We start from the raw sequence: 27,657 nt of genomic DNA on the forward strand, positions 1-27,657 counted from the left end.
CTGGAGAATCCCATAGACGGAGAAGCCTGGTAGGCTACAGTCCACGGGGTCACAAAGAGTCGGACACGACTGAGCGACTTCACTCACTCACTGACTGTGTGTAGGGTACTATGCTATAATATACTTTGCATGCACCATATCATGAACACTCCAACACCCCTAAGATGTACATTGTATATATGATATCATGTCTGAATTTTATGGATGAGGCATGTGGGCAAAGAGGTTGTGTAACCTCTTTTTATGTGATCTTTGCCCAAGGTCACATAACTCTGAGACATGAATTTATATCACAGGGAGACGGAAAAGTAAATCAACACAGGTAATATGGTATGATCAGCACCCCAGAAGAGTGCCCCATAATTAACGAAAAGGAGGGAAATCTAACTCTGAGATTGACTGATCAGCTCTGGAAGAGGAGATAACATGTGAGCAAAGTCCTTGCAGGTTAAAGACGAACGCATAGGGTGACACTGTGAGAGAATAATCCATGGAGAAGGAGGCGTCATGTAAAGAGGTTTGAGTATGGGGATATGCATGAAGTTTGCAATGACTGTGTTATAGCATGTGGGTAGTAAATTGTTTTTTAAAAGGCTAAAGAGAGAGGATGTTTCATAGTAAAAATAGAACCTGTGTTGGGACTTCCCTGGTGGTCCAGTGGTTGAGACACCACACTCCCAATCAATACAGGGGGCATGGGTTTGATCCCTCGTTGGGGAACTAAATTCTCACATGCTGTACGCCATGAATTTTTTTTAAAAAAATGGAACATCTGAACCACTTTAAGATGAATAAACCTTGTTTTGGAGTGAGGCAAGAGTGAAGACAGGTAGGTTCATTGGTTATCAGTAAGTTTCTCTAGCCCAGAAAATAAGTATTGAGGATTTGAACCAAGACAGTGGTAATAGAAATAGAATGATAAGAGATTTTTAAAAATTAAGGGAGTTAATGCAAAGTCCTGCACACAGATGTTTATAACAGCTCATTATAATTGCCTAAACTTGAAGTGACCAAGATGTCCTTTCGTAGACGAATGGATAAATAAACTGTGGTATCCAGACAAGGGAATATTATGTAGAGCTAAAAAGAAATGAGCTATCCAGCTATGAAGAGACAGAGGGGAAATTTAAATGTGTATTACTAAGCAAAAGAAGCCAATCTGAAAAGGTTACATACTGTATGAACCTAACTATACAACATTCTGGAAAAAAAATGAAACTATGGAGACAGTAAAAACATCAGTGATTCCAGGGGTTAAGATAGGGAAGGAGGGATGAATAGGCAGAGCACAGAGGACTTTTAGGGTAGTGAGACTACTCTTATGATATTATAATGGTAGATACACATTTTGGCCAAACCTACAGGATGTAAAACACCAAGAGTGACCCCTAATATAAACTGCAGACTCTGGGTGATGGTGATGTGACAGTGACAGCAAGTCCATCAACTGTAACATATGTGTCTACTCTGGTAGAGGATGTTGATAATGAAGAAGGCTATTCATATGATGGGGTACAGGGGAAATCTATCTTCCTCTTAATTTTGTCATGAACCTACAACTCCTCTTATAAGAGGAGTTAGAGTATAAGAAAAAGTTGAAGAGGTAAGATTGAAAGGTTTTGGTGACAGCCTATGTGTAGCACAAAGATGGAGTATTTTAGGATGACTCCTGAATTTCTGGCTTGGGTTAACTCTCAGAAAGGTCACATGTCTGTGGAATATCCAAGAGGAAATGCTGACTAAGCAGTTGGCTTAGAGATGACAAAGCATGCTATTTAGTACAGTAAGAATACAGCACATTAAGGAGATGAGAAAGAAAAAGGACAGGGTTAGAAACATAGTCTGTAACCAGGAGACAGGGATGAACACTGAGGTTGGAGTGCAGGAGAGGGGACAGAGACCCTCCACATGTGGATGAAAGAAAGCAAAGGTGAGTAGAAGAGATGAGCACCCATGTGGCACCACAGTACCCAGGGGGATATTCATGAAGATGATGGAAGAAGAGTCTGTAAAAGAACTGAAAAGGAGGAGGAGGAGAACTAGGAGAGAGTCTTGAGAAAAGAGAGGTGCAGGAAAGAAAGGAGCTGCCAGTATTGAAAGGCTATAGAGTGGTCACATTAAAGACCATAAAGCCCACTGCCTTTGACAATTTGGAGGCTTTGGTGACCTTTGTTGGAACAGCCTTTGAGCAGTAATGAAGGCCAAGGACTGAGTTCAATAGGACTGAAGAATGAATAAGTGGTAAGGACTCATAGACACTGTTCCCAGTTTGGTAGTTAATAGGAGAGGGTTGTGGTGATGAAAGAAGAAGAAAAGTTTCTCCCATCTTATTGATCCTATTTTAAAAATGAAAAAAAGGTACCAGCGGAGAAGATACTGAAACTATGGGAAACCCAGGAGGTTCCTGACAGATCAAGTTGCTGAAAGGCAGTTTAGCCTCAGAGAACAGAGCAGACATTTAACTATGGGCAGAAATATTTGCAGGTGGAGGGTGGGCAGGAGAATGAATATCTTAAATGAAACATAGATTTTCTTTTAACACCTCTAATTTTGAGTATTGATAATGGAATTAAGTGTGATTGATTTTGTTTGCTTTATTGATTCTGAACTCTGGCATCAGTCAAACATTGGAAACATTTTATTTTTGAGAAAAATATGTTGAAAGTGATTTTAAAATTGCCCACTGGACAACAAATAGTTAGCTAAAAACAGAAATTACTAATATTAGAAAAATCCTTCAAGACATTCTTCTCCTTAAACTCACAAACAAAGAAGACACAGTGAACTCTAGATTATCCATATAATAAACTAAAATGACAAAATGACTTCCTTGGCCAGCCCGCATGTCTCTGGGCTGTCACTGACATCCTCTGGAGTGGGCTTAGGGAAAAAGAGCCAACATAATAGCATGTGAAAAAATTGACTGGGATCCTTAAATGGCTACTAAAAACTTATGATATATTTTAGAGCCAAATATTAATGACATTCGGCAAATATGACAATCTAGATTACCCATGCCAGATAGCAAATAGTCATGATTAGAACAAATAATTAGTAGTTGGCAATGATTAAGTAAGGCTGATACATTCCTACCTTTTCTGATCATTTGCACGGACTTAAAAAGAATCTGAAAGATTAAACTGTTTGTAATGTATTTTCCAAAGTTCGTACTTTAACTTTCTCCAAATACAAAAGCATCAGCTCTAGTGAACTATGAAATAGCACACAGTATATTTGATTAGGAGCATATTAAATATATATGTTGGTACAATCATCTGTCTTATCTAATGTGGGAAACAATAGCTCAGTGGTGGAGAAAAATGAATGTAAGTTACAACTTCTCAACCTTGAGGATAAATTATTCCATTTAGAGCACCGACTATATATTATGTAGCTAGGAGACAGTGCTAATTTAATAATTAAAATTATAATAATACATTGTTTGGAAGAGATAACCTCCTATAAGTCATTGCCATATTACTTAGTTAAAAAATCATAATCTATTAAAATACTGTAAAATATGCAAGATCTTTAGTGCTAAACGCAATCCCCATAGAAAGTATTTTCAACTTAAAAAAACTGTATTCAATGGTAACAAAAGAATTATTTATTAACATATTTTCTTCCCATAATACAAAATTTCAATATTTAAGCAGGAGAAGTTTACAGTACACACTGCTATGGACTGAACTGCATCCTTCCAAAATTTGTATGTTTAAGTTCTAAGCCCCAGTGTGATGGTATTTGGAGGTGTGCCTGTGGGAGGCAGCTGGGTTTAGAGGAGGTCATGAGGGTGGGGCCCTCATGACGGGATCAGTGTTCTCCTAAGAAGAGATACCAGAGAGCTTGAGGTCTCTCTCTGTCATGTGAGAACACAGCCAGAAGGTGGCCACGTGCAAGACAGGAAGAGAGCCCTCATCAGAGCCTAACCATGTTAGCACCTGATCTTAGACTTCCTGCCTCCAGAACTGTGAGAAATAAACGTCTGTTTATATCACCTGGTCTGTGGTATTTTGTTTTGGTAGCCTGAGCTGACCAATACACACACTGAGCCCCTGTGATGTGATAGGAGGGAGGGGTAAGAAATAAAGAGGCGTCAGGTATGACTCCTGCTTTCAAGAGCCCCACAGTATAATAGGGGTGGGTAACACTTTCAACCACGTTAGCCCATGAGGAAAGTGATGCAAAACCAGCACTCAGATACTTTCTGCTTCTGTGAAGTTATTTCAAGGATCCAGCGCTTCTCAAATTTGAAAGGGAAAAAATAATTTCTAAGTACAAGAACACTAAAAATCACATTTATGGGAAAAAAAAAAAAAACCAGAATACCCAGAATTCTTCCTAATACCCTCATGGGAGAATAACATTCTTTAAACCTTTGTACCTTCACTGAAGAGAGAAAATGACTAATTCTCACGGCAGCCCATTTAGTGTAAAACAAAATGAAGACAAGGGATGACTAATAAGCATCAGTCACAGAGGAGGGAGATTTAGGGCAGGAAGTCACTTCCTCCCTCCTGCTCCCTTTACATTCTTGGCTTCTGAATGATTAATATAGTAAGAATTTTGGCTTCGCTTTATAAGGTGATCCAAAAATGCACACCATAAACAGAACAATCCCTTCAATCTGGGGAAATGCTCTTTTATACTTGTAAAAACAGAAACCAAAACAAGTTTTAAAAAAAGACACCCCCCGTCCAGCTTTCCTTATAGTGATAAAATACTCCACCTAGAGCACTCCTACCCTTTGCCTCTCACATCGCAGCAGCACGTCTCCTCTTTCAGGTCACGTCTTCCCCATAAAAGTGCTAAACTAATGCCGCTTAATGACAAATTAATGTCCATGAATAAAAAATACACCTCTAATAGCATAGAGTAATTTGCCATTACAATATCATCATTGGACATGCCCCTGGTTTAATACGATGTATTTAATTCATAACCTAATGAGTGATATATAAAAAGAGGGAGATGAACCCTGCAATTACATTTATGTGAGTCTGTCACCTTATTTGTAAAACCTTAGAGTCATTTACATTCAAATTAGAACAAATGAGTGATTTCACAAAGTGTGGTGATAAATGACCACAGCAGCCCAAGACAAAACTGTATTTCCTGTGAACACATTAACAGTTTCCTATTATTTGTTAAAAATTACAATGCATATTGCCCAGTGTGGTGTGAATAATGACTTTTTTACTGATTAGGTCAGAAGACTAATGTAGCAAAATAAATAATTTTTCTTTTCATTTTTTCTGATTTTTGCTTTAAATTAACTACTGAATTCTGGTGGATTCACACTGCCACCTGCTGCCTAGGAGCAGATACTAAAAGCATATTCCTATCAAAAGGAGTTAATTCACCACTTTGGTGGTCTTATTCAGAAAGTCTAGTGAGAGTTCTTTCTCGTCAGTATATTTAAACTGCATTTCATAACAAGGGCTGATACTTGGCAAACCAAAAGATCACTTACTAAACAAATAATAGGATATACCGTGTGTTATTTAGGGGAGGGAGTACAAAATCTACAAACCTTTTTTTGAGTACAAAATCTACAAAGCTAACTGCAAAAAAAGTCATTTTCAGCAAAGCATGTGTATCTCCTAATACATCACTTTCAGAGGATACAGCACAAAATCCAGTGGCCAGTACCCCTGATCTTATGCTAGGGGAGTTTTGGGGAGGGTCGTGTGTGTGTGTTCCCTACTCTTGACCCTAGGTACAATCTGAAGGTGATGACTGAAGGTGCTGCCTGTCCACTGACGATCTCCACCACCTAGCCCTTCCTCCCAGTGTCAAGTTCCAACATGAGAGGAAGGCCTTAGTGTCCAGGACAGAGCAGACTAGGAAAGGCGTGAGGACAAGATATGAGGCTCAGGAGGATCAGGCCTGGCCTTGGAGACCAGGCTAAGGGTTTCTGTAGGTGAAATGATGCGGCCAAAGGGTCATTAGGGAAGCTAGTAGAGGTTTCCAAACCAGATCAGCATCCTAGCTCTGACTTTAAGTTTCTCCATCTGTAAAGAGAAAAGAACACTCACCTGCCTTAAGGGGTTGCTCAGCAGAGGAGAAATGGGAATCTCTGTGCAAAAGACTCAATACAGATAGGCTCTCAATAAATGTTGGTTCTCTTTCCTGTGAAAGATAATGATGGCTCTGGGGACTATGGTTTGGCATAGACAGAGGTGAGAAACAAGCAGACCCCCTAGGAGGAAATTATGAGCTCATAACATATAGCCAGTGATGGTGAGAGTCTAAAGAAAGTTAAGAAAATTAGCACTGGAGAAACGGACCTGGTCTGAGAGATATTTGGGAGGTAGAATCAACACAACTTGATAACTGATTGGATACAGTGATGAGGAAGGGGGTTCTAAGACTCTGTCCAAATTTCTAGACAACAGATCAATGGTACCACCAAGAGAGAGAAGGATAGGTTTTCTCATGTTGGATCTGAATTGCCTGTGTGATGCTTAGATAGAGACGTTCAGAAGCTAACTTTAAAAAGACAAGGAAAAATCAAAGTTTAGGAAAACTGGACTCAAAAATTTTGTAATGTTTATCTGAAGGACTCAGTAAATCAGCAGCCACATCAGATTCCCTTTATTCACAGCCCATGTCCTGAGGATGGTCTGCAGAGATTCCTTTATAAGATTTAACATAGTGATTGACATGCGTGTACACATGCATACTCTGAAAAATAAGAAAATTTACATGTTTTACTGGACCTACTTTAAAACAAATATTGCTCTTTAGTGAACTGGTTCACCTTTCTGATGAAATTTTTAAGAAGAGTACAGTGGGTAAGAAAGAGGAGCAGAAGGCAGAACAGGGAAAGCAACATTCACATTTCATTTGAGACTGAATCTCAGATAGCAGGTAAGTCTGACAGGTCATGCTTATTAATAATATATAACATGACAGGCTATACAGGATGGAATCCTACAGAATTTCATCGCAAAGCAGTAAGAAAGGATGCACACTTGAGGAGCTGTTTATAAATCCCTCATCTTGGGATGATGGGCTATTACAGTAGCCACTCCTCCTTGCAAACACCTTGTCCTCAATGAGTTAGCTGTTTCACAGCCACGCTACCAGTTAATTCCACCAACATGCACTGAGACCACATGTATTCTCAATGAGGGGTCCAATGAGAGGGCCTGGGGCCAAAAATGAATAAGCAAAGACCACAGGATAAGGAAGACCTCACAGCCTGAGAGGCTAATTCATGGTTATCCTCCCTAATACAGAGGGATACTGCTCTTGTGATGTGGGCTCCTGGCCCTCAACAGCCTGCCAGAGAAAAAACAAGAGAAAGGACACAGTGACCTCAAAGTGTCCCTTTCCTTGGCTCAGGGGCAGCAGCCGCATCTAGGCATGTGCCGAAGAAGCTTCAGGTCAATACAACAGCTGATGGCTGGGGAGGCTCAGGGTGGCTTGGGTAGGGCAGTGAGTTTCTGGGAAGTGTCCACCTTGTACTTCTCCTAGCATATGCTTTCTAATGAGCCCTAGAGGACAGGAGGAGGCACCAAAGCCAAAGTCTACCCTTCACATCTCTGAAACAATGGTAATCTGAGAACAACAAAATAATACCAGGCATCTTAGGAAAATGGCTTCACAAACTCCTTGTTGTACCGAACAAGGACTACTCTAGTATTCTTGCCTGGAGAATCCCATGGACAGAGGACCCTGGTGGGTTACAGTCCACAGGGTTGCAAAGAGTTGGACATGACTGAAGCGACTTGGCAAGCACCAAACAAGGACAGAGAATATACTAGCTTTGGTGTTGGGTCTTAATTTCTAACTACAGTTAAAGCACTAAAGATTTTTCATTTTAACAGAAAACGTTTTATATACCCAATAAAATTATTCCACAGGAAATTAAAAACTAGGTAAGCAATAATACCAAAAAAATCATAAATAGGTATAGTTATTTGACTCTGTCAAAACGAAAGCAGACTGACCCATTCTGGTAATTTGATAATCCTAAAAGATAGGCAGGGGATATATTTGTAAAAGACTGACATAATGAAGGCTTCTGCACACAAATGGTTTTAATCCACTTATAGTCAAATTTCCTTCCAAAAGTTGAACATCTTGTAACATCAGAAATAAAAAGGAAAAGGAAAGTTACATAAGAGAATGAAATGAAAACATTGGTGAAAAGAAAGTGAAATTTTTAATCCCTGCTCAAGCAGGCTAATAATAAATGACCTATCCAGAAAACACATCTGTATGCAAGTTACATTTTTTTTCCAGAGCAAACAATGAACTGCAAGAATTAAAAATTCCAAAGTGACACAAGTTAGCCAATATTTCGACAGGTTCATCTGATGGGTAGGGAAAAATACTCATGAATGTCCCATGTTCATCCAGAATCCTTATTTAGAGAGAATTATAGTTTACACACACACATACACACACACACACACCTGTATATACACACGATTTTAATATGCATCATGATAGCTAGCACCATAAGCAAACTTTTGTCAACACACATCATTAATTATTATCTACCAGGGAAAAAGTGAATCAGGTGATGATGCTGAAAGCACAAGTTGTAATATTTGTTGTAAAAATGTCAAATAAAAGTAATTTCAATTTCACAAACTGAACACACAGATTTGAAGTCTTATAGCCAATGTTTTTCTCATTTGGTACTTGCAGAAAGGGATTAAAATAGCTATCCCATATCACCCAATGATATTGAGGGGAATCAGAAGGAAAAGAAGATAAAACATTTAAACATTTACTATTAGATTAAATATGCTGAGATAATGATAAAACTTCTATCCGCTGTATTGGAACTGCCCCTTAGTTGAACATGGCTGACATTCCTTACACTGTCTCCCTAGGGAGCACTGGTTCCTATTTCCTGAGGTTGCTGGGGGGATGAAATAATATGATATACGAGAAAGGGCTTTGGAAATGACCTAATCAGTAACAGAATGGCTATATTTAAAATTAGAGAAATTATTAGGAAGGAAATAATTAGGCAGAAAAAATAGTATTTTTCTACTTACTAATAATATGTCATATGCACAAGGATAGTAGAATTAAATTATGTAGATTTATTATTTTTCAAATTTACTTTCACTGTTGTTATAATCCTGTAATAAATGCAAGTTAACAGTCATACTAGTAGAATAAATTGGAGGATCTCAAGATAGGAGGTTGGTACTTAACTCTGCAAAATAAGAGACTCATAGACATACTACCTGCCTAAGATGTCCTGTGTCTTCCTATTGAAACAAAAGGTTTTCATCCAAGAAGAAAAAAAAAAAAGTCTTTGGAATCAGAAAGGCCTATCACTCACCAGCTATGAGCAAACTGGGATTATTTCAAATCTTTGATTGTTTACCTATCAAAATGTGTACCCTGTTGTGAGGGCCAAACGTGAAGCATCAGTGAGCAAGCAGCAGGTGCTCAGTAGATGGGCCATTCTCCCCCTCCCCTTCGCAAAGCCTTTCCTGCAACCCTAGCAAATCAGAGCAAAAAATGCACAGATCACTCATCACTTCTCCGGAATTTACTGCCTGAGAAGTTCATGCAGCAATTAATTATATATGACGTCATGATATGTTAGCTATTGTTACCGAATCTGAAATGACAATCCAACTTTTCATGCATTTCCACAATCAGACAGCACTGGTTCAAGTCAAGGCCCTTCCTAGTGTCATCTCCCAGGGCCCCAGCAGTGAACCCTGTCTGTGGCTGTTGAGTTGTTCTGCTGCCCAAGGGGAGTGGAGGCCTAGGGTAGGCGGGGAGGGCTGGGGACACGAGGTAGGGCGCTGAGAGCTGCAGCTGCCCTCCTAGAAGCCTCAGTCCGTGTCCTGGAGAAATTCTACCACCACAGGCCACATCTCCCACCCACCCCTCTTGTACTTTATCTGTCACTGGAGTCCAGCTGGTGGGTTACCGCAGGGGGAGGAATGTGCAGGGCATACTAGCAGGATGCAAGCTTACATACCTGGATGAGATAGTGAGAACACAAATTGAGAAGCTCCAGTAACTGTAGGTGACTGCCAGCTGCTAACACATCCTGGATCACGCCTGGCTCCAACAAAATCTGTTGTTTTTTTAAATAAAAGAAAATAATCAGTTACTTACAACTTGCTTAATCTGCAAATGTACTGTATTTAAATTGCTCCTTAACATACTATATCTGAATTAATACTGTTTCTTATTATGGAAGTCAGTCCTTTTTCTGTTCTGATTAATGAGCTGTGGCCCTCATTCTAACAGCTGAGTTCTCATTTCCAATATTCATTTCTTGTGCACAAAGCTCCACACTTAACCACTTATTTTTGCAGGAGGATATGAACATTTGCAAAGACCAATATAATAGTCTTAAAATTCAGTGTGTGATGAATGTCATCTTGTAAATACAAAAGAATTGAATTTTAGTTTTTCAACGTATACTTCAGAAGGTTTTTCTTCAGTAAATTGCAGAAACAGTACAGTTAACAGGTATTTTAGGGAAAAGGGCTTACATTTCTCCTTGAAATATGAGACCAGAGGTAGATATTGCTCCGTTTTACTTCTAAATCCTATAATAACTTCAACCACAAGCTTTCATTTTTTTTCCTTCTCAATCTATGATTCTCTAATCCTTTCTGTTTCAAATAAAAGATGTAGAAATAGTATATTTAGAATAAAAAGGCATCAGAGAGAAAGCAAAATGCCCCAGATATACTGGCAAGAGCAGTCTTCATTCTTTTCTGGTTAGGTCCAACTTTGGGCCTACAGCTGCCAGCGCTTGAGCTGGTAAACAGGACTGGAGAAAAACACACAACTAAGTTGACTAAATTAACTTTACATCCAAGACTGCCAGGCACAGGAAGACTGCAATGCTGCTCCAGTCTTCCTCACCCATTTCCCAAGCACAGTGGTTCCTAAAGTCTAGTCTCTGAACCAGCAGCATCAGTGTTAACTGGGAAATCCTGAAAATGACAATTCTTAGGCACCTCCCCAGATCTAACTGAATCAGAAACTTTCAAGTAAAGCCCAGTAACTGGTGTTTCGACAAACCCCACTGGGGCTTCTAGTGCCCAGTGAAGCCAGAAAAACACTGGTGGAGTCAGCTTGCTCTCTCCCTCTATTTCTTCTCGCATGCTTCTCTCTCCTCAAGCCTGCAACTCCTTGTCTCTCTTCTTATGCTAACCTCATGATCTTCCAAAGGTTCCCACCACCAAGTCTACCAACTCACCTACTCATATCTGTTCCAGCACATTTTATTCTCCCCTACACTTCAATTGGGCACTAGATCCCATCTCTCTCTGCCTGATATTTCCCCTCTCGTTGCTATATCATCAGCTGTTCTCTTCCACTGGATGATAACTCTCATCAGCATACAAATATGCCATTCAAGCTCTTAATAAATAAAAATCCCATCCCTTGACCCCAAAGACCCCTCACGCTTCCCATCATAACAAAACTCCTCAGGGGATGTTGTATATATAAAACCCCATTGCTTGCTTTACTCAGCTCTCTTTCAAATCTATACCTGTTGAGTTTTGTTCCCATGGTTCCTCTAAAAATGCTCTCATCAAGGCCATCAGTGACTTCTACATCCAAGAGCCACTTCTCAATATTTAATCTTACTCAAACCAGCAGCAGTTAGCAAAGCTGATTGCTCCTCTTCTTGAACAATTTCTTCCCTTGCCCCTAGGACAACACACTCTCTCTCGGTTTCTTCTACTTCAATAACCAGAGCCTTTCCATCACCTTCCCAAACTGTAAGCGTTGGGAATGCTCAGAGCTCAGTCCCCCATCTCTTCTTTCCTCTCTCTACTAACTCCGTGGATGACCTCACATAATCCCATGGCTTTAAAACTATCCACACACTGATTACATTCAAATTTGTTTCTCCAGCCCCAACCTCACCCTTGAACTTCAGACTGACATTCAACCACCCATTCTGTGTCACCACTTGGGTATCTAATGGGCAGCTCAACCTGAAAGTGCCCCACACTGAACTCTTCATCCTCTCCACCAACCACCAAACCTGCTCCTATCCCAATCCAGCCATTTCAGCAAAAAGCAACTTGGTTATTTACACTAAAACCCCAGAGTCATTCCTTACTCTTCTTATTTTTTTCATACCTCACATCTGATCCATCAGCCACTCCTGTTAGCTCTACTTCAAAATAGTTCCAGAATCAAACATACTCAGTGCCTCTTTCATCATTATCACTCTAGTCCAACCTACTGTCTCCTATATAATAGCCTCCTAACTAGTTGAACTGCTCTCTCCTTTGCCTCCTCGCACTGCTTTTAATATCAGTCAAATGGTTCTTTAAAAACAGAAATGAAATCATGTCACTCTTTCATTCAGAACTGTCCAACAACTTTTTATCTCATCGGAAAAAGACCAGTGTTCACTATATCATGTAAGTTCCTTTTGAATACACAGAGCACCTTAGCGTTTACATCTAGCTGCTTTCCTTGCCTGGACTGCTCTTCCTCAAGACATCAGAGAGGCTCACTCCTCGTGCTCTTCAAACCTCTGCCCAGACAGCATCTTACCTAAGAGGCCTTCTCTGACCATCCTATGTAAAACAGTACCCCACTCCCCATCACCCCTATTCCCAATCTCTTTGCTTTATTCTTCTTCATAGCACTTAACATCTCTCAACATACTACATATTTGTCTCATTGATGATTTTCTGTTCCTCCACTGACTAGGATACATGATCCAGGAGAGTAAGAACTTGAGCCATTTCGTATCCCTAGCACTCAGAACAATAACAAACAAAAAGCTTTCACTTAACATTGATGAATTAACCTTAATTTACTGAATTAATTTATCTCTGAAAGTGAAAAGTGAAAGTTGCTCAATTGTGTCCAACTCTTTGTTACCCCATGGACTATAAATACAGTCCATGGAATTTTCCAGGCCAGAATATTGGAGTGGGTAGACTGTCCCTTCTCCAGGGGATCTTCCCAACCCAGGAATTGAATTGGGGTCTCCTGCATTGCAGGCAGATTCTTTACCAATTGAGCTATCAGGGAAGAATTTATCTTTAGATACGCTTTTTTTAATTTTTAAAAATTATTTATTTATTATTTACTATTGGCCGCACCAGGCAGCATGCAGGATCTTAGTTCTCCAACCAGGGATAAAACCTGCACCCTCCCTGTGCAGTGGAAGCGTGGAGTCCCAACCACTGGACTGTCAGGGAAGTCCTCTAGATATGTTTTTAAATTATAATAAGCCTAACTAGAGGAAAGAGGGAAAAGGACTATACATTTTATTTCTCAATGATCAAAGAAGTGAAAAAGTTAAGCATGTGTGGCAAAAATACCAACATTCATCTTATTCTGAAAATTCTTTACAGCTCCTTTCCTGTCTAGTCAGAGGGAAAAACCTGAATTTTTCTAACTCCTCAAGGAGAAGGCTTTGACTGACATTCAGGAAATTATTGCAGCTCCCTTCACAGGAGCAAGGATGTAGTGTATTCTTGCAGAAGAGGCATGGCCTAAGGCGCAGAATGGGGAATAGATGGATTAGAAAGGTTAGTCTTAGCCTTTAAATCCTGTCAGTTGCGCTTATTTCACACAACTGGCATTCACGATAACCTCTAAGGCTCGGTAATGCCAAACACAAAGACAGATATCACAGAGAGACAAGATGAATATTCCACAGCACGTGTAACACGTCCAGCGGGCCACCTGGAGAAACCTCAGAAGAGAAACCCATCCTGGGATTGTTTTTTCGTCTTTGTTTCTTGATTTCTGTTCTGTAGTTTTTTTTTTTTCTTCTCTCATTACAACATAAGTTTCTCTAAAAAAAATTCTTTAGCACAGAAAATCCCTAAGTGATTTTAAAGGGAGTGGTTTAAAAAAAAAAAAAATAACCTATCAGAAAAGCTGGGTCTCACTTACAGAAACAAAACCAGCATTCCAAGCTCCATTTACATTTATTTACATTAGTCGCTCAGTCATGTCCAACTCTTTGCAACCCCATGGACTGTAGCCTGCCAGGCTTCTCTGTCCATGGGATATCCCAGGCAAGGATACTGGAGTGGGTTGCTATTTCCTTCTCTAGGGTATCTTCCCAACCTATGGATCAAACCCAGGTCTCCCGCATTGCAGGCAAATTCTTTACCATCTAAGTCACCAGGGAAGCCCTTAAAGTCTTTTCAATTCAGTTCTGTAGCTTATTGGTGACTGGTTGTCCTCATATATTTTTCCAGAGAATTTGTGTTTGGGCAGAAAAACAAAGGTTGGATCTCATCACGGTGTACAGTATGGCCAATCTATCAGTTGTCTAGAACTGGGTGAAAATGGCCTTCTGTAGAAGGAAGGGCTCCCCCACACGTCAGTTGATAGATGAACATGGAGATCCCTAAGTGTTGCAGAGCACATGCTGGTTACACTTAGGCCTTTCAGGAATGCATACCCACCCACATCTAGTCTGGCACTCAAAGCAGGTCAGATGGGAAGAAGGATCACTCCAGGACCACCCACAGGAGGGAAGGGTGTTCCCTGACAGTTCAGAACACTGGAGTAGTAGAGTGGGAGCTTGACACATCTAGTCAATCATCAAATTGGAGGAGCTTAGCTCAGATGAGATAGAGGACAAAACCAATGTCTGAATAACAAAAAAGATTAAGAAATGCAGGATGCATAAAGCCAAGTAGCCCAGGAAAACACTAACGCCACCCAACTGGGCTGGCATTGCCTCTTCCCTCAGTGATGTCCCCTGCCCGGGTGGAGGCAGAAGTGGGGTGTCTTCAGACTGTTCAAAGCGGTTCTGATGCAATTTCAGGTGGGCACGAGCTGCCTGTTCACAGGCCATCGTATGGAACATGCTTTCCCTGCCACCCACTCACACTTGACCTCCAGGTAACAGAATACAGAGGGCTGAACTTGAAAGAGGGGAGCTGGACAGTCCTAGCTGGGGAGGTGACAATCTCATTTCAAAAGCTGTCCTGCAGCTGGTGGCAAGTTAGTCCGTGTCAGCTGAGGAAAGATCCACTGTTGACCCCTGCCCCAAAAGCTGAGACTCCGCCTTCACTGTGACCAGCTGAGGATAAGAAGCGGTCAGTGGCTGTAGTCAAGGTGACACTGGGTAGTGTGACAAAGCAACAGAGGTAAAAGCCACAACTACAGTTGAAGACGTGGTCTCTAAAGATACCAGTGAGAGTTACCACATCAGAATTCAGGCATGAAGGGTCCAACTGCCCTGCCAGAAGGAGGCACTCCTGAATACTGAGACCAAAGGTGTCGTCTGGCCACTGATCTAAGCGACAGTGGATCTGCACAATCTTTGTGTCTGCTAATTCCCTCAGTTCTGTCTGACTCTTCATGACCCCATGGACTGTAGTCTGTCAGCCTCCTCTGTCCATGGGATTCTCCAGGCAAGAATACTGGAGTGGGCTGCCATGCCCTCCTCCAGAGGATATTCACAACCCAGGGATCGAACCCCTGTCTCTTAGTCTCTTGCAGTGGCAGGCGGGTTCTTAGCTACTAGCGCCACCTGGGAAGCTGCACAATCTCTAACAAAGGGCTTCCAAATTGGAATGAGACTGGGGCTCCGGGTCCCAGCAATATCCTTGGGCAGGACACAAGGCCAGAAACTTAAGAAAGAAGAATATGAGGGAGAGGTGAGAGGCTGCAGAGGCTACAAGATGAGCCATGTCCTCACTTGGCAGGGCTCTGGGAAGACAGGGCTCGGACTAACGGAGCACACAGACCGCAAGGCGTTCCTGCCTTTCCTTCTGCAGCTCCTTCTCCCAAATCACCAAGTGTCTCTTCATCCTTTTAATTTTGCCTTCTTATTGTTTTTCTTTTTCTTTTTTTCTCTCACTTTACCTTGCTTCTTGGAGTTGCTACTGGTAGGGACTGTCTTTAATAGCCATGGCAAGTCTTGGTGTGATCTTTTATCCTGCTTTATGAATAGGTGAGTTAGCATCTTCAAAAAAAGGTTGTATCTCAGTTCTTTAAAGCTATCTTCCTCATTTTTTGCTTCAGGAGCTGTTTAAATTACTTACTTCTGGGTTTGTGGATAGAGTAGTCTGAAAGAACTGAACATGTTGAAGTCAAACAATGAAGGTCTTTACCAAACAAACAGCTGTGCACACAGGAACACAAGCATTTTTGAAAGCTCTCATGTAAGTGAGAATCAGATGCGGCTTAAGACTATTTATAAGAATAAATGAGCACATTTATTATTCTTTATACTTGTTTCTTTGGGACATTTTTCTGTATAATATAGCAAAAATGGCAAATTATCACAATTTGAATTTATAAATAAAAACAAGTAAATTGAATAAAACAGTGTAAATAACTTTTAAGTTATCAGATATTAAGGATACATAAAATGCTTTGTATAAAGTCCTTCAACAGACTTCCTATAGACAGAATTTGAACCATAAGATCTAGCTGTGGGAAACTGCCATCAATTTAGTTCTTTCAAAACCATTACACTAAGGATTTTTTTAAACCACAAGGTGGCGCCTTAGATTAAAGTAAAAGGATTTTCCAAATTAGGAAGCGTATCTTTAGGACAGCCACTTTATTTCTAAGAAAGAAAAATAATAAATAAGGATAATAAAGTATGAATTCTACTTTCTAGATGTATCTATAATTTGGGGAAATGTTCATAAACATTTCTGTTGAAACACTTAATATGAGTGACACCAATCAAAATTCAGTAGTTCTTCATAAATCAGGTCCCAGTTTATGAATATAAGAAGTTCAAACTTTTTGTCTTTGTATTCAGAAATTCTTATGATGTGGCCCCAACCTAATTTATAAAACTTCCAACTCTGCAACCCTATGGTTGCTTTGCTAAAGCCAATAGCCCATTGTCTTCCACATACAGGCAGTACCTTTTTCTCCACCTTGACCGCCCTCTTAACTTATTTAATCTCTATATCAAAATCCTACCCATTTGTCAAGATTCAGTGAAGTCCACTTCCTATATAAAGCTTTGCAAGATTTCCCTTCACCCTAATCTGAAACTGGGATTAATCTCCTGGGACTCCGAATTACCACAGATGTCTAATGAACTAAAACTATGAGCCCCAGGTCACACCACCTGACTTCAAATCCCAGCTGGCAGAATGAGATTGAGATAATTACTCAATTCTGCCTCTGTTTCCTCATTTATACAATGAAATTATAATACCTATCTCAAAAAATTGTTTTAAAGACTGAGAAAATGCATATACATCATTAAAACTGTATATGGCTGTATTAGCTAAATGGCTTAAACAATTTGGGACTTAGGCAAATTAGGCAGCTTGGAGTGTCAACAAACCAGGTTCCTTGCAATTTCTTACTTCTCCAATTTTAGCCTGTGGTTTCATGGTCACAAAAAGGCTGCCACACCTCCAGGCATTGCATTTGAACTCAAAGCAGAAAGAAATGAGAGGAAAAGGAATAGAAATAGTATGCCAGCTGATATTATTTACTATGAAATAACAGATTTCCTAAAAATACTACCACACAGACTTCCATTTACATTTCATCTGCCAAGTCTAGTTCCGGTAGCTACTCAAAACTGTAAAAGAACCTGGGAAAGTGAGTTTTTATAGCTAGATGCACTACTGTCCCAAATTAAACTGGAATTTTATATAAAGAAGAAAGAGGGAATGGATGTTGTGCAGACAATCAAAGAATAGGCCACGACTCTTAGCAGAGTATCTGCTTACATAAATCTGCAATAAATGTCAACCATTATCTGTTTCTTTTTCACGTGACTGCTTTTGCCCTGAGTGAGTTAGGTGTGTATGTGTGTCTTATTTTATGTCTTACCTATGAGACTATGATGACAGGGTCCATCCTATTTCATGTTCATTGCTGTTGAACACCTTAGAAGAATACCTCAGGAATTATTTAGTAAAGAAATTTATAGGAGTAAAAAATACAGGTCCTGGAGAAAATGTTAGAAGATGTCAAAAGCCTCCATGAGAGAGCCTGGTCACATGCTAATCCGAATCAAGGATTATCTGGTTGAAAGAGCTAAACAAAAGGACACAACAGACATTTCAACTAACAGTCGTAGTAATGTGTGCAAATGAAGGTCACCTTTGGGCTGGATGTTCCATATGATGAATTTGTGATTTGATTACTGATTCCTTAAGTTTCAAATTCCGTCAGGTAGTTTTCTTCCAAACATAGGACACTTATACAAATTCCTACAAGATCTTAATATCAAACACTTAAATATACTGATTTTCAATTTATGAAAAAACAATCAACTTTTGCATCTATTAGAATACAAAAAAGGAGAAAATGAGACTTAATTTTCAGAGTATCTTGAAAAAATGCTTAAAACCACAAAGGTAAAACAATAAAAACATACTAGTAAAAAAAAAAAAAAAGCATGGTAATAATCACTTGGAGATTCTATTATTTTCCTTCACTAGTTTACACAGTCTCATTTGCTTCATTCGAAGTTTCTAAGGTTATAGGCAGATAGTAGAAGCATAGTCCCTAAGATGCTAAGAAGAAATCTTGGAATAGATAAGGCCACCAATACTACATTACTGGGACTTCCCTAGTGGCTCAGTGCTAAAGAATCCATCTGCCAACGAAGAAGACACAGGTTCAATCCCTGGTCCAGGAAGAATCCCTGAAGAAGGGAAAGGATACCCACTCCAGTATTCTTGCCTGGGGAATCCCATGGACAGAGCCTGATGGACTATATAGTCCATGGAGTCACAAAGCGTTGAACATGACTTAGTGACTGAACCACCACCACCACCACCACTATATTACTAGGAAACTCCATGCTGCCCTACAAAAATTTTATTACCATTAATGAAACTTTAAAAGTCTACATTTGTTGCTCCTTATTCTTCCTTTCCTATTTTAGGACACGTGAAAGGGTGATGGATTAAATACTCAAGCTAGGTGCTCAAGTAGAGAGAGAAGAAAGGAATCAGATGGAATTACTAAGCTGCTAAGATAGTAGTGGGCACAGGGTGCTATAGGAGCACTTGGCTGGAGGTGCTTCATTTCAATGGAGCTGTGAAATAACTCTTTACACAAAAAACTTGGTCCCCTCAGATTGCATGAGCGAGTCTCATTTTCTTTTGGCCCCTTTTCCATTTTCACAGTTCTGGTATTTCAAAGCTCTAAGATCAATAATTCTGTCAGATAGCCACTTCCAACAGTTTTCTTCATTGTGTTTAAATTAACAAAATATATTATTTAACAAGATGTAAAGATGAATTACATATACTTACATTACTTTAAAAATATGGCCTAATTATTTGAAAAGGCAGAACAAATTTTTAAGAGTTTCTAACTCCAAGAGAAAGAAGCAGTCCCAGCAATTAAATATAATGAAACATGAAGGTCATTACAGGTTATAAGAAACGCCAAATTAATTATTAAGATTCACTTTTATAACCAGTGCTCTTTCAAGTGTGATGAACATGGGAGGTTTCATTCCATTAAGTTTTATGAATGAATCTGAGCTTTTCCATACAGAGCTAGTTTCTTATAATGCTAGTATGGCCAAAGGAAAAAGAAACATTCCTTTAAAATACTGACGTCCAAAGACGGAAGGTCTCTGGGAGAATGAATAGGCCTGGTGCCAATGTTCATTTATAGTTGGCTACTATGATGGCAACCCATTCCAGTATTCTTGCCTGGAGGATCCCAGAGATGGCGGAGCCTGGTGGGCTGCCGCCTGTGGGGTTGCACAGAGTCAGACACGACTGAAGCGACTTAGCATAGCATACTATGATGTCATTGCTGGGTGCGTGAGCACAGACAGAAGCAAAGAGCCAAAAGGAACCATTATGCTTTAGGCTATGACAGCGTGGGCACAGGATGCTGCAGGAGCACTTGGCTGGGAATGCTTCATGTCACTGAAGGAAGCTGTAGAATGATTTTTCACATGAAGAAATACCTCATTAATCTTCAATTCCATGTTCATTTGGGGAAGTCCTTGTATTTGCTTTATAAGAAATGGAAGTAAAAGTATGGCTTCAGGAGCCACTGTAGCAACATAGGCAAGTTATTGACATGTTTGTTTGTTTTTTATTTTTTTTTATTTTTAAACTTTACAATATTGTATTGGTTTTGCCAAATATCGAAATGGATCCGCCACAGGTATACATGTGTTCCCCATCCCGAACCCTCCTCCCTCCTCCCTCCCCATACCATCCCTCTGGGTTGTCCCAGTGCACCAGCCCCAAGCATCCAGTATCGTGCATCGAACCTGGACTGGCGACTCGTTTCATACATGATATTATACATGTTTCAATGCCATTCTCCCAAATCTTCCCACCCTCTCCCTCTCCCACAGAGTCCATAAGACTGTTCTATACATCAGTGTCTCTTTTGCTGTCTCGTACACAGGGTTATTGTTACCATCTTTCTAAATTCCATATATATGCGTTAGTATACTGTATTGGTGTTTTTCTTTCTGGCTTACTTCACTCTGTATAATAGGCTCCAGTTTCATCCACCTCATTAGAACTGATTCAAATGTAGTCTTTTTAGTGGCTGAGTAATACTCCATTGTGTATATGTACCACTGCTTTCTTATCCATTCATCTGCTGATGGACATCTAGGTTGCTTCCATGTCCTGGCTATTATAAACAGTGCTGCGATGAACATTGGGGTACATGTCTCTTTCCCTTCTGGTTTCCTCAGTGTGTATGCCCAGCAGTGGGATTGCTGGATCATAAGGCAGTTCTATTTCTAGTTTTTTAAGGAATCTCCACACTGTTCTCCATAGTGGCTGTACTAGTTTGCATTCCTACCAACAGTGTAAGAGGGTTCCCTTTTCTCCACACCCTCTCCAGCATTTATTGCTTGTAGACTTTTGGATCGCAGCCATTCTGACTGGTGTGAAATGGTACCTCATAGTGGTTTTGATTTGCATTTCTCTGATAATGAGTGATGTTGAGCATCTTTTCATGTGTTTGTTAGCCATCTGTATGTCTTCTTTGGAGAAATGTCTATCTAGTTCTTTGGCCCATTTTTTGATTGGGTCATTTATTTTTCTGGAGTTGAGCTGTAGGAGTTGCTTGTATATTTTTGAGATTAGTTGTTTGTCAGTTGCTTCATTTGCTATTATTTTCTCCCATTCTGAAGGCTGCCTTTTCACCTTGCTAACAGTTTCCTTTGATGTGCAGAAGCTTTTAAGTTTAATTAGGTCCCATTTGTTTATTTTTGCTTTTATTTCCAATATTCTGGGAGGTGGGTCATAGAGGATCCTGCTGTGATGTATGTCACAGAGTGTTTTGCCTATGTTCTCCTCTAGGAGTTTTATAGTTTCTGGTCTTACGTTGAGATCTTTAATCCATTTTGAGTTTATTTTTGTGTATGGTGTTAGAAAGTGTTCTAGTTTCATTCTTTTACAAGTGGTTGACCAGTTTTCCCAGCACCACTTGTTAAAGAGATTGCCTTTAATCCATTGTATATTCTTGCCTCCTTTGTCAAAGATAAGGTGTCCATATGTGTGTGGATTTATCTCTGGGCTTTCTATTTTGTTCCATTGATCTATATTTCTGCCTTTGTGCCAGTACCATACTGTCTTGATAACTGTGGCTTTGTAGTACAGCCTGAAGTCAGGTAGCTTGTTTCCTCCAGTTCCATTCTTCTTTCTCAAGATAGCTTTGGCTATTCGAGGTTTTTTGTATTTCCATACAAATTGTGAAATTATTTGTTCTAGCTCTGTGAAAAATACCGTTGGTAGCTTGATAGGGATTGCATTGAATCTATAAATTGCTTTGGGTAGTATATTCATTTTCACTATATTGATTCTTCCAATCCATGACATGTTTGTTTTTAACATCATTGTATTTTGAAAAAGGGGGATGACTACTACCTATTTTGTAAAGTTTACATATAAGGATAAAATGGAATAATCCTGGTAAAAATTTTAGAATAATCCCTGGCATGTTTCACAGGGTAAGAAATATAGGTGCTACTATTATTATTGTTAATTCCATGAACAGAAAATAATTATTCACAAATAATGACTTCTATTTCTAATGTTTACACTGTCTACTACGGACCAGGTGCCATGTGAGGTAATTTCATACATGTTATCTCTCTTTCTTACACTGTTCCCCACTGCTCACTCCTGCAAGGTAAATATTAACCCCCTAAGGCAAATGAAGAAACTGAAGGTGGAGAAATTCACCCATTCAAACAGAAAAATCTTTTGTGAGTGCTGCACTGTCGAGGCACCTTTCCAGGCACTTTGGGTATGAACGTGAACAAGACAAACATGGTTCCTCGGTGTTCAGTGCTCACACTCCAGGCTCTGGCCTCCAGGATAGACTGAGGTACCATCAACTGGCAAGAGTGAAAACAAAGGAAGAAACAGATTTGAAGGAAACAGCAAAAGTCCCATTTTGGAGATATGTTCAATGTGTGGCTTACTGGATGGCTATTGGTCGTCCAAACAGAGATATCAAGTAGTCAGAAATATATGAGTCTAGTTAGCAAACTGTAAGTCCCAGACCAAATTTTTCTTTCACATACTTTTTGTATGGCCTGTGAGCTAAGAAAAAAAACGGTTTAAGACAAAAATTTTACTTGCATTTTTAAAATTTTATTTCATTCATTAATAAACTTAATCTTTTAGAGCACTCTTAGGTCCACAACAAATTGAGCAGAAAGCAGAGTACCACATACTTCCTAATCCTGCATATGCATAAGCTCCACCATTACAAACAGTTCCCACCAGGATGGTACATTTGTTACAATCAATGAACCCATACTAACACAGTATTAGCACCCAAGCTCCATAGTTCATATTAGGGTTCACTCTTGGTTTGGGGTTTAGATGAACATCCAGAGTGAGTACAGAGTATTTTCACTGCCCTAAAAATCCTCTGTGCTCTGCCTTACTCATCCGTACCTCCCCCAAACCCCTGACAACCACTAATCTTTTTATTATCTCCATCAGTTCAGTTCAGTTGGTAAGTTGTGTCCGACCTTTTGCGACCCCATGACTGCAGCACGCCAGGTTTCCCTGTCCATTACCAACTTCCGGAGCTTGAGCAGACTAACATTCATTGATTGAGTCAGTGATGTCAGCCGACTGTTTCATGCTCTGTCGTCCCCTTCTCCTCCCGCCCTCAATCTTTCCCAGCATCAAGGTCTTTTCAAATGAGTCAGTTCTTTACATCAGGTGGCCAAAGTATTGGAGTTGCAGCATCAGTCCTTCCAATAAATATTCAGGACTGATTTCCTTTAGGATGGACTGATCGGATCTGCTCACAGTCCAAGGGACTCTCAAGAGTCTTCTCCAGCACCACAGTTCAAAAGCATCAATTCTTCGACATTCAGCTTTCTTTAGAGTCCGACTCTCACATCCATACGTGACTACTGGAAAAACCATAGCTTTGACTAGAACAGACCTTTGTTGTCAAAGTAATGTTTCTGCTTTTTAATATGCTGTCTAGGTTGGTCATAGCTTTTCTTCCAAGGAGCAAGCATCTTTTAATTTCATGGCTGCAGTCACCATCTGCAGTGACTTTGGAGCCCCCCAAAATAAAGCCTGTCACTGTTTCCACTGTTTCCCCATCTATTTGCCATGAAGTGATGGGACCGGATGCCATGATCTTAGTTTTCTGAATGTTGAGTTTTAAGCCAACTTTTTCATTCTCCTCTTGCACTTTAATCAAGAGGCTCTTTAGTTTTTCTTCGCTTTCTGCCATAAGTGTGGTATCATCTGCATATCTGAGGTTACTGATATTTCTCCCAGCAATCTTGATTCCAGTTTATGCCTCATCTAGCCCAGCATTTCTAGTACTTTGCATACAAGTTAAATAAGCAGGGTGACAATATACAGCTTTAATTACTCCTTTCCCAATTTGGAACCAGTCTGTTGTTCCATGTCCAGTTCTAACTGTTGCTTCTTGACCTGCATACAGATTTCTCAGGAGGCAGGTATTATCTTCATAGCTTTGCCTTTTCTAGGATGCCATATAGTTGGAATCCCAAAGTATGTAGCCTTTTCAGATTGGCTTCTTTCACTCAGCAGTAAGCACTTAAGTTTTTTCCAGGTCTTTTCATAGTTTGATAGGTCATTTCTTTTTAGTGCTGAATAATATTCCATTGTCTAGATATACCGCAGCTATCCATTTGTCTATTGAAGGGTGTCCTGGTTGCTTCCAACTTTTAGAAATTATGAATAAAACTGCTATAAACACCTGTATGTGTGTTTCTGTGTGAATGTTAAGTTTTCAATTCCTTTGGGAAATACCAAGCAGTGTGACTGCTGGATTGCATGATTAAGAATATGTTTAGTTTTGTAAGCTGTATCTTCTGTGAACATTGTCCCCCAATCTGTGGCTTGTATGCTCATTCTCTTGATAAAACTTCTGCAGAGCAGGTTGTAATTTGAATGAAATACAGCTTATCAAATTATTTTTTTCATGAGTCATGCCTCTGGCATTGTATCTAAAAAGTCATTGCCATATCCAAAATCATCTAAGTCATCTAAGTATTCTCCTGTCACCATCTAGAAGCTTTATAGTTTTACATTTTACATTTAGGTCTGTGATCCATTTTGAGTTGATTTTTATTTGGGCATAAGGTCTGGCTAGACTCATTTTCTTGAATGTGAACGTGAGCTGTTTCAGCACCATTTGTGAAAAGACTATCTTTGCTCCACTGCATTGTCTTGCTCCTCTGTCAAAGATCCATTGTCTATATCTATCTGGGTCTACTTCTGGTTTCTGTATTCTGTTCCACTGATCTATTCATCTATTATTTCCAGCCAATACCACAGTGTCTTGATTTTGCTTTATAGTAATTTGAATTCAGATAATGTCAGTCCTCCAGTCGTTTTTCTTCAATGTTCTATTGGCTCTGGGTTCTTTGTCTCTCTCCACTGAACTTTTAGGAACAGTTTGTCAGTATCAACAAAACAACTAACTGGGATTATGATTAGGATTGCAAGGGAGAATGACATATTAACAGTGTCGCATCTTCCTATCCATAATCATGGAAGCTCTTTCCATTTATTTAGTCCTTTGATTCCTTCTATCAGAATTTTGTAATTTTCTCACACAGATCTTGTTCATATTTTGACAGATTTCTTCCTAAGCATTTTATTTTAGGGTGCTAATGCCTAAGAATGCTTTTAATTTTTTAAAATAGGTTGGAAAACGTGAAAAGATGAATAATATGCTAATATATTAAAAAATATCCAGCTGAGCTATATCAAATCCTAAAATATGATGCTGTTGAAGTGCTACACTCAATATGCCAGCAAATATGGAAAACTTGGGAGTGGCCATAGGACTGGAAAAGGTCAGTTTTCATTCCAATCCCCAAGAAGGGTAATGCCAAAGAATGTTCAAACTACTGCACGATAGAATTCATTTCACATGCTAGCAAAGGTGTGCTCAAAATTCTCCAAGCCAGGCTTCAACAGTACATGAACCGAGAACTTCCAAATGTTCAAGTTGGATTTAGAAAAGTCAGAGGAACCAGAGATCAAATTGCCAACATCCGTTTAACTTATTTAAGTAGTCACTCAGTCATGTCCAACTCAAGCGACCCCATGGACTGTAGCCTACCAGGCTCCTCCATTCATGGGATTTTCCAGGCAACAGTACTGGAGTGGGGTGCCATGTCCTCCTCCAGGAGACTTTCCCTACCTGAGGATCGAACCTGGGTCTCCTGCATTGCAGGCAGATGCTTTACCATCTGAGCCACCAGGGAAGCCCGTTGGATCACAGAAAAAGCAGGAGATATCCAGAAAAACATCTACTGCTTCATTAACTACGTGAAAACCTTGACTGTATGGATCACAACAAACTGTTGAAAATTCTTAAAAGAGATGGGAATACCAGACCACCTTTCCTGCCTCCTGAAAAACCTGTACGCAGGTCAAGAAGCAACAGTTAGAACCGGACATGGAACAACATACTGGTTCAAAATTGGGAAAGGAATATATCAAGGCCGTATATTGTCACCCTGCTTATTTAACTTACATGCAGAGTACATCATGCGAAATGCCAGGCTGGGTAAAGCACAAGCTGGAATCAAGATTCCCGGGAGAAGTATCAATAACCTCAGATATGCAGATGACACCACACTTATGGCAGAAAGTGAAGAGGATCTAAAGAGCCTCTTGATGAAAGTGAAAGAGGAGAGTGAAAAGGTTGGCTTAAAACTCAACATTCAAAAAAAAAAAAGATCATGGCATCTGGTCCCATCACTTCATGTCAAACAGATGGGGAAACACTGTTTCCCCATGGAAACACTGACAGACTTTATTTTCTTGGGCTCTAAAATCACTGCAAATGGTGACTGCAGCCATGAAATTAAAAGATGCTTGCTCCTTGGAAGAAAAGCTATGACAAACCTAGACAGCATATTAAAAAGCAGAGACACTGCCAACAAAGGTCCATCTAGTCAAAGCTATGGTCTTTCCAGTAGTAATGCATGGATGTGAAAATTGGACTATAAAGAAGGTTGAACGCCAAAGAATTGATGCTTTTGACTTGTGATGTTGGAGAAGACTCCTGACAGCCCCTTGGATTTCAAGGGGCAGTCCATCCTAAAGGAAATTGTGCCTGAGTACTCATTTTAAGGACTGATGCTGAAGCTCTAATACTTTGACCACCTGATGCAAAGGGCTGACTCACTGGAAAAGAGCCTCATGCTGGGCAAGATTGAATGCAGGAGGAGAAGGGGATGACAGAGGACAAGATGGTTGGATGGCATCACTGACCCAATGAACATGTGTTTGAGCGAGCTCCAGGAGACGGTGATGGACAGGAAAGGCTGGCGTGCTGCAGTCCATGGGGTCACAAAGAGTCACAAAGACACGACTGAGTGACTGAATAACAAATGTAAAAAAAATATGAAATTCAAATTTCAGCATCCATAAATAAAGTTTTGTTGGAACATAGCCATGTCATCTATTTACTTATCTGTCTCTGGCTGTTTTCATTCCATAACAGCAGAGTTGAGTAGTTGCAACAGAGCTGGATATGGCCTGCAAAGGCTGGATTATTTATTATTTGAACCCTTAAAGAAAAAGCTTGCTGATCTCTAGTCTGGAGTACAGGTGGGGACTAGCAGTCAAGAGCATAATGTTGTACCAAATAACATGGGTCTAGATGATGGTATTGAGGAAGCTGTTTAGATATAAACAGGAGGGTTTTGACACACGAGGAACTCAGAGCCTACAGAAGGAGGTGCAAGCAAAGACACCTGAAAAGGAACGATGGGGAGGAGAGCTGGGGGGAATAAGAATAAGAACCCACAGAGTGTGGTGTATTCACAAAACGGCTTCAATGGAGAGGCAGGTTGACTGTGTTGAATGCAGCTGAGTGGACACGATGCAATCAGTCCAGCAATATCTGTGACTATCAGATCAGTTTCAGCGGGATGCTGAAGATGGCAACTTCCAGACCTGATGAATGGAACAGGGAGTAAAAAATGAGGAAGAGTAAGTTTATGCAACTCTTTTCGTAAGTTCCGCTGTGAAGGAAAGCAGAAGAATAAATGGTAGTTGAAGAAGAAGAGAAAAACAAGAAAGGGATTTTTGAAAGATGAACAATAAAGCATGTTTTTACACGGGTGGGAATACACCAGTGGAGGAGAAACTGATGACAGAAGAGGCAGACATGAGGATTCAGCACTGATGTCTGAGAGGATAAGAGGAAGGAGGATCCAGAGCTTAAGTGGAGAGATGAGCCTCTCACAAAGCA

The 27,657-nt window shown here is 40.0% G+C and overlaps 1 protein-coding gene across 26 annotated transcripts in view; it reads right to left on the reverse strand.

Annotated features, from left to right (window-relative positions):
• Nucleotides 1-27,657, reverse strand: part of KLHL32 (kelch like family member 32) — a 216,073-nt gene that overhangs the window by 80,016 nt on the left and 108,400 nt on the right. For all 26 annotated transcript variants that reach the window (XM_086317660.1, XM_086317643.1, XM_086317639.1 and 23 more), the window contains one exon: nucleotides 9,968-10,066. Coding sequence is in view for 21 of the 26 variants with exons in the window: in XM_086317643.1 (XP_086173769.1) it covers nucleotides 9,968-10,066 (99 nt within the window). In the remaining 5 variants the exon portion in view is untranslated. The remainder of the gene's footprint in view (nucleotides 1-9,967; nucleotides 10,067-27,657) is intronic.

Source organism: Bos grunniens, chromosome 9, assembly GCF_055505025.1.
Source record: "Bos grunniens cultivar Pamir isolate PY7600 chromosome 9, Bosgru_T2T1.0, whole genome shotgun sequence".
NCBI classification, from domain to species: Eukaryota; Metazoa; Chordata; class Mammalia; order Artiodactyla; family Bovidae; genus Bos; species Bos grunniens.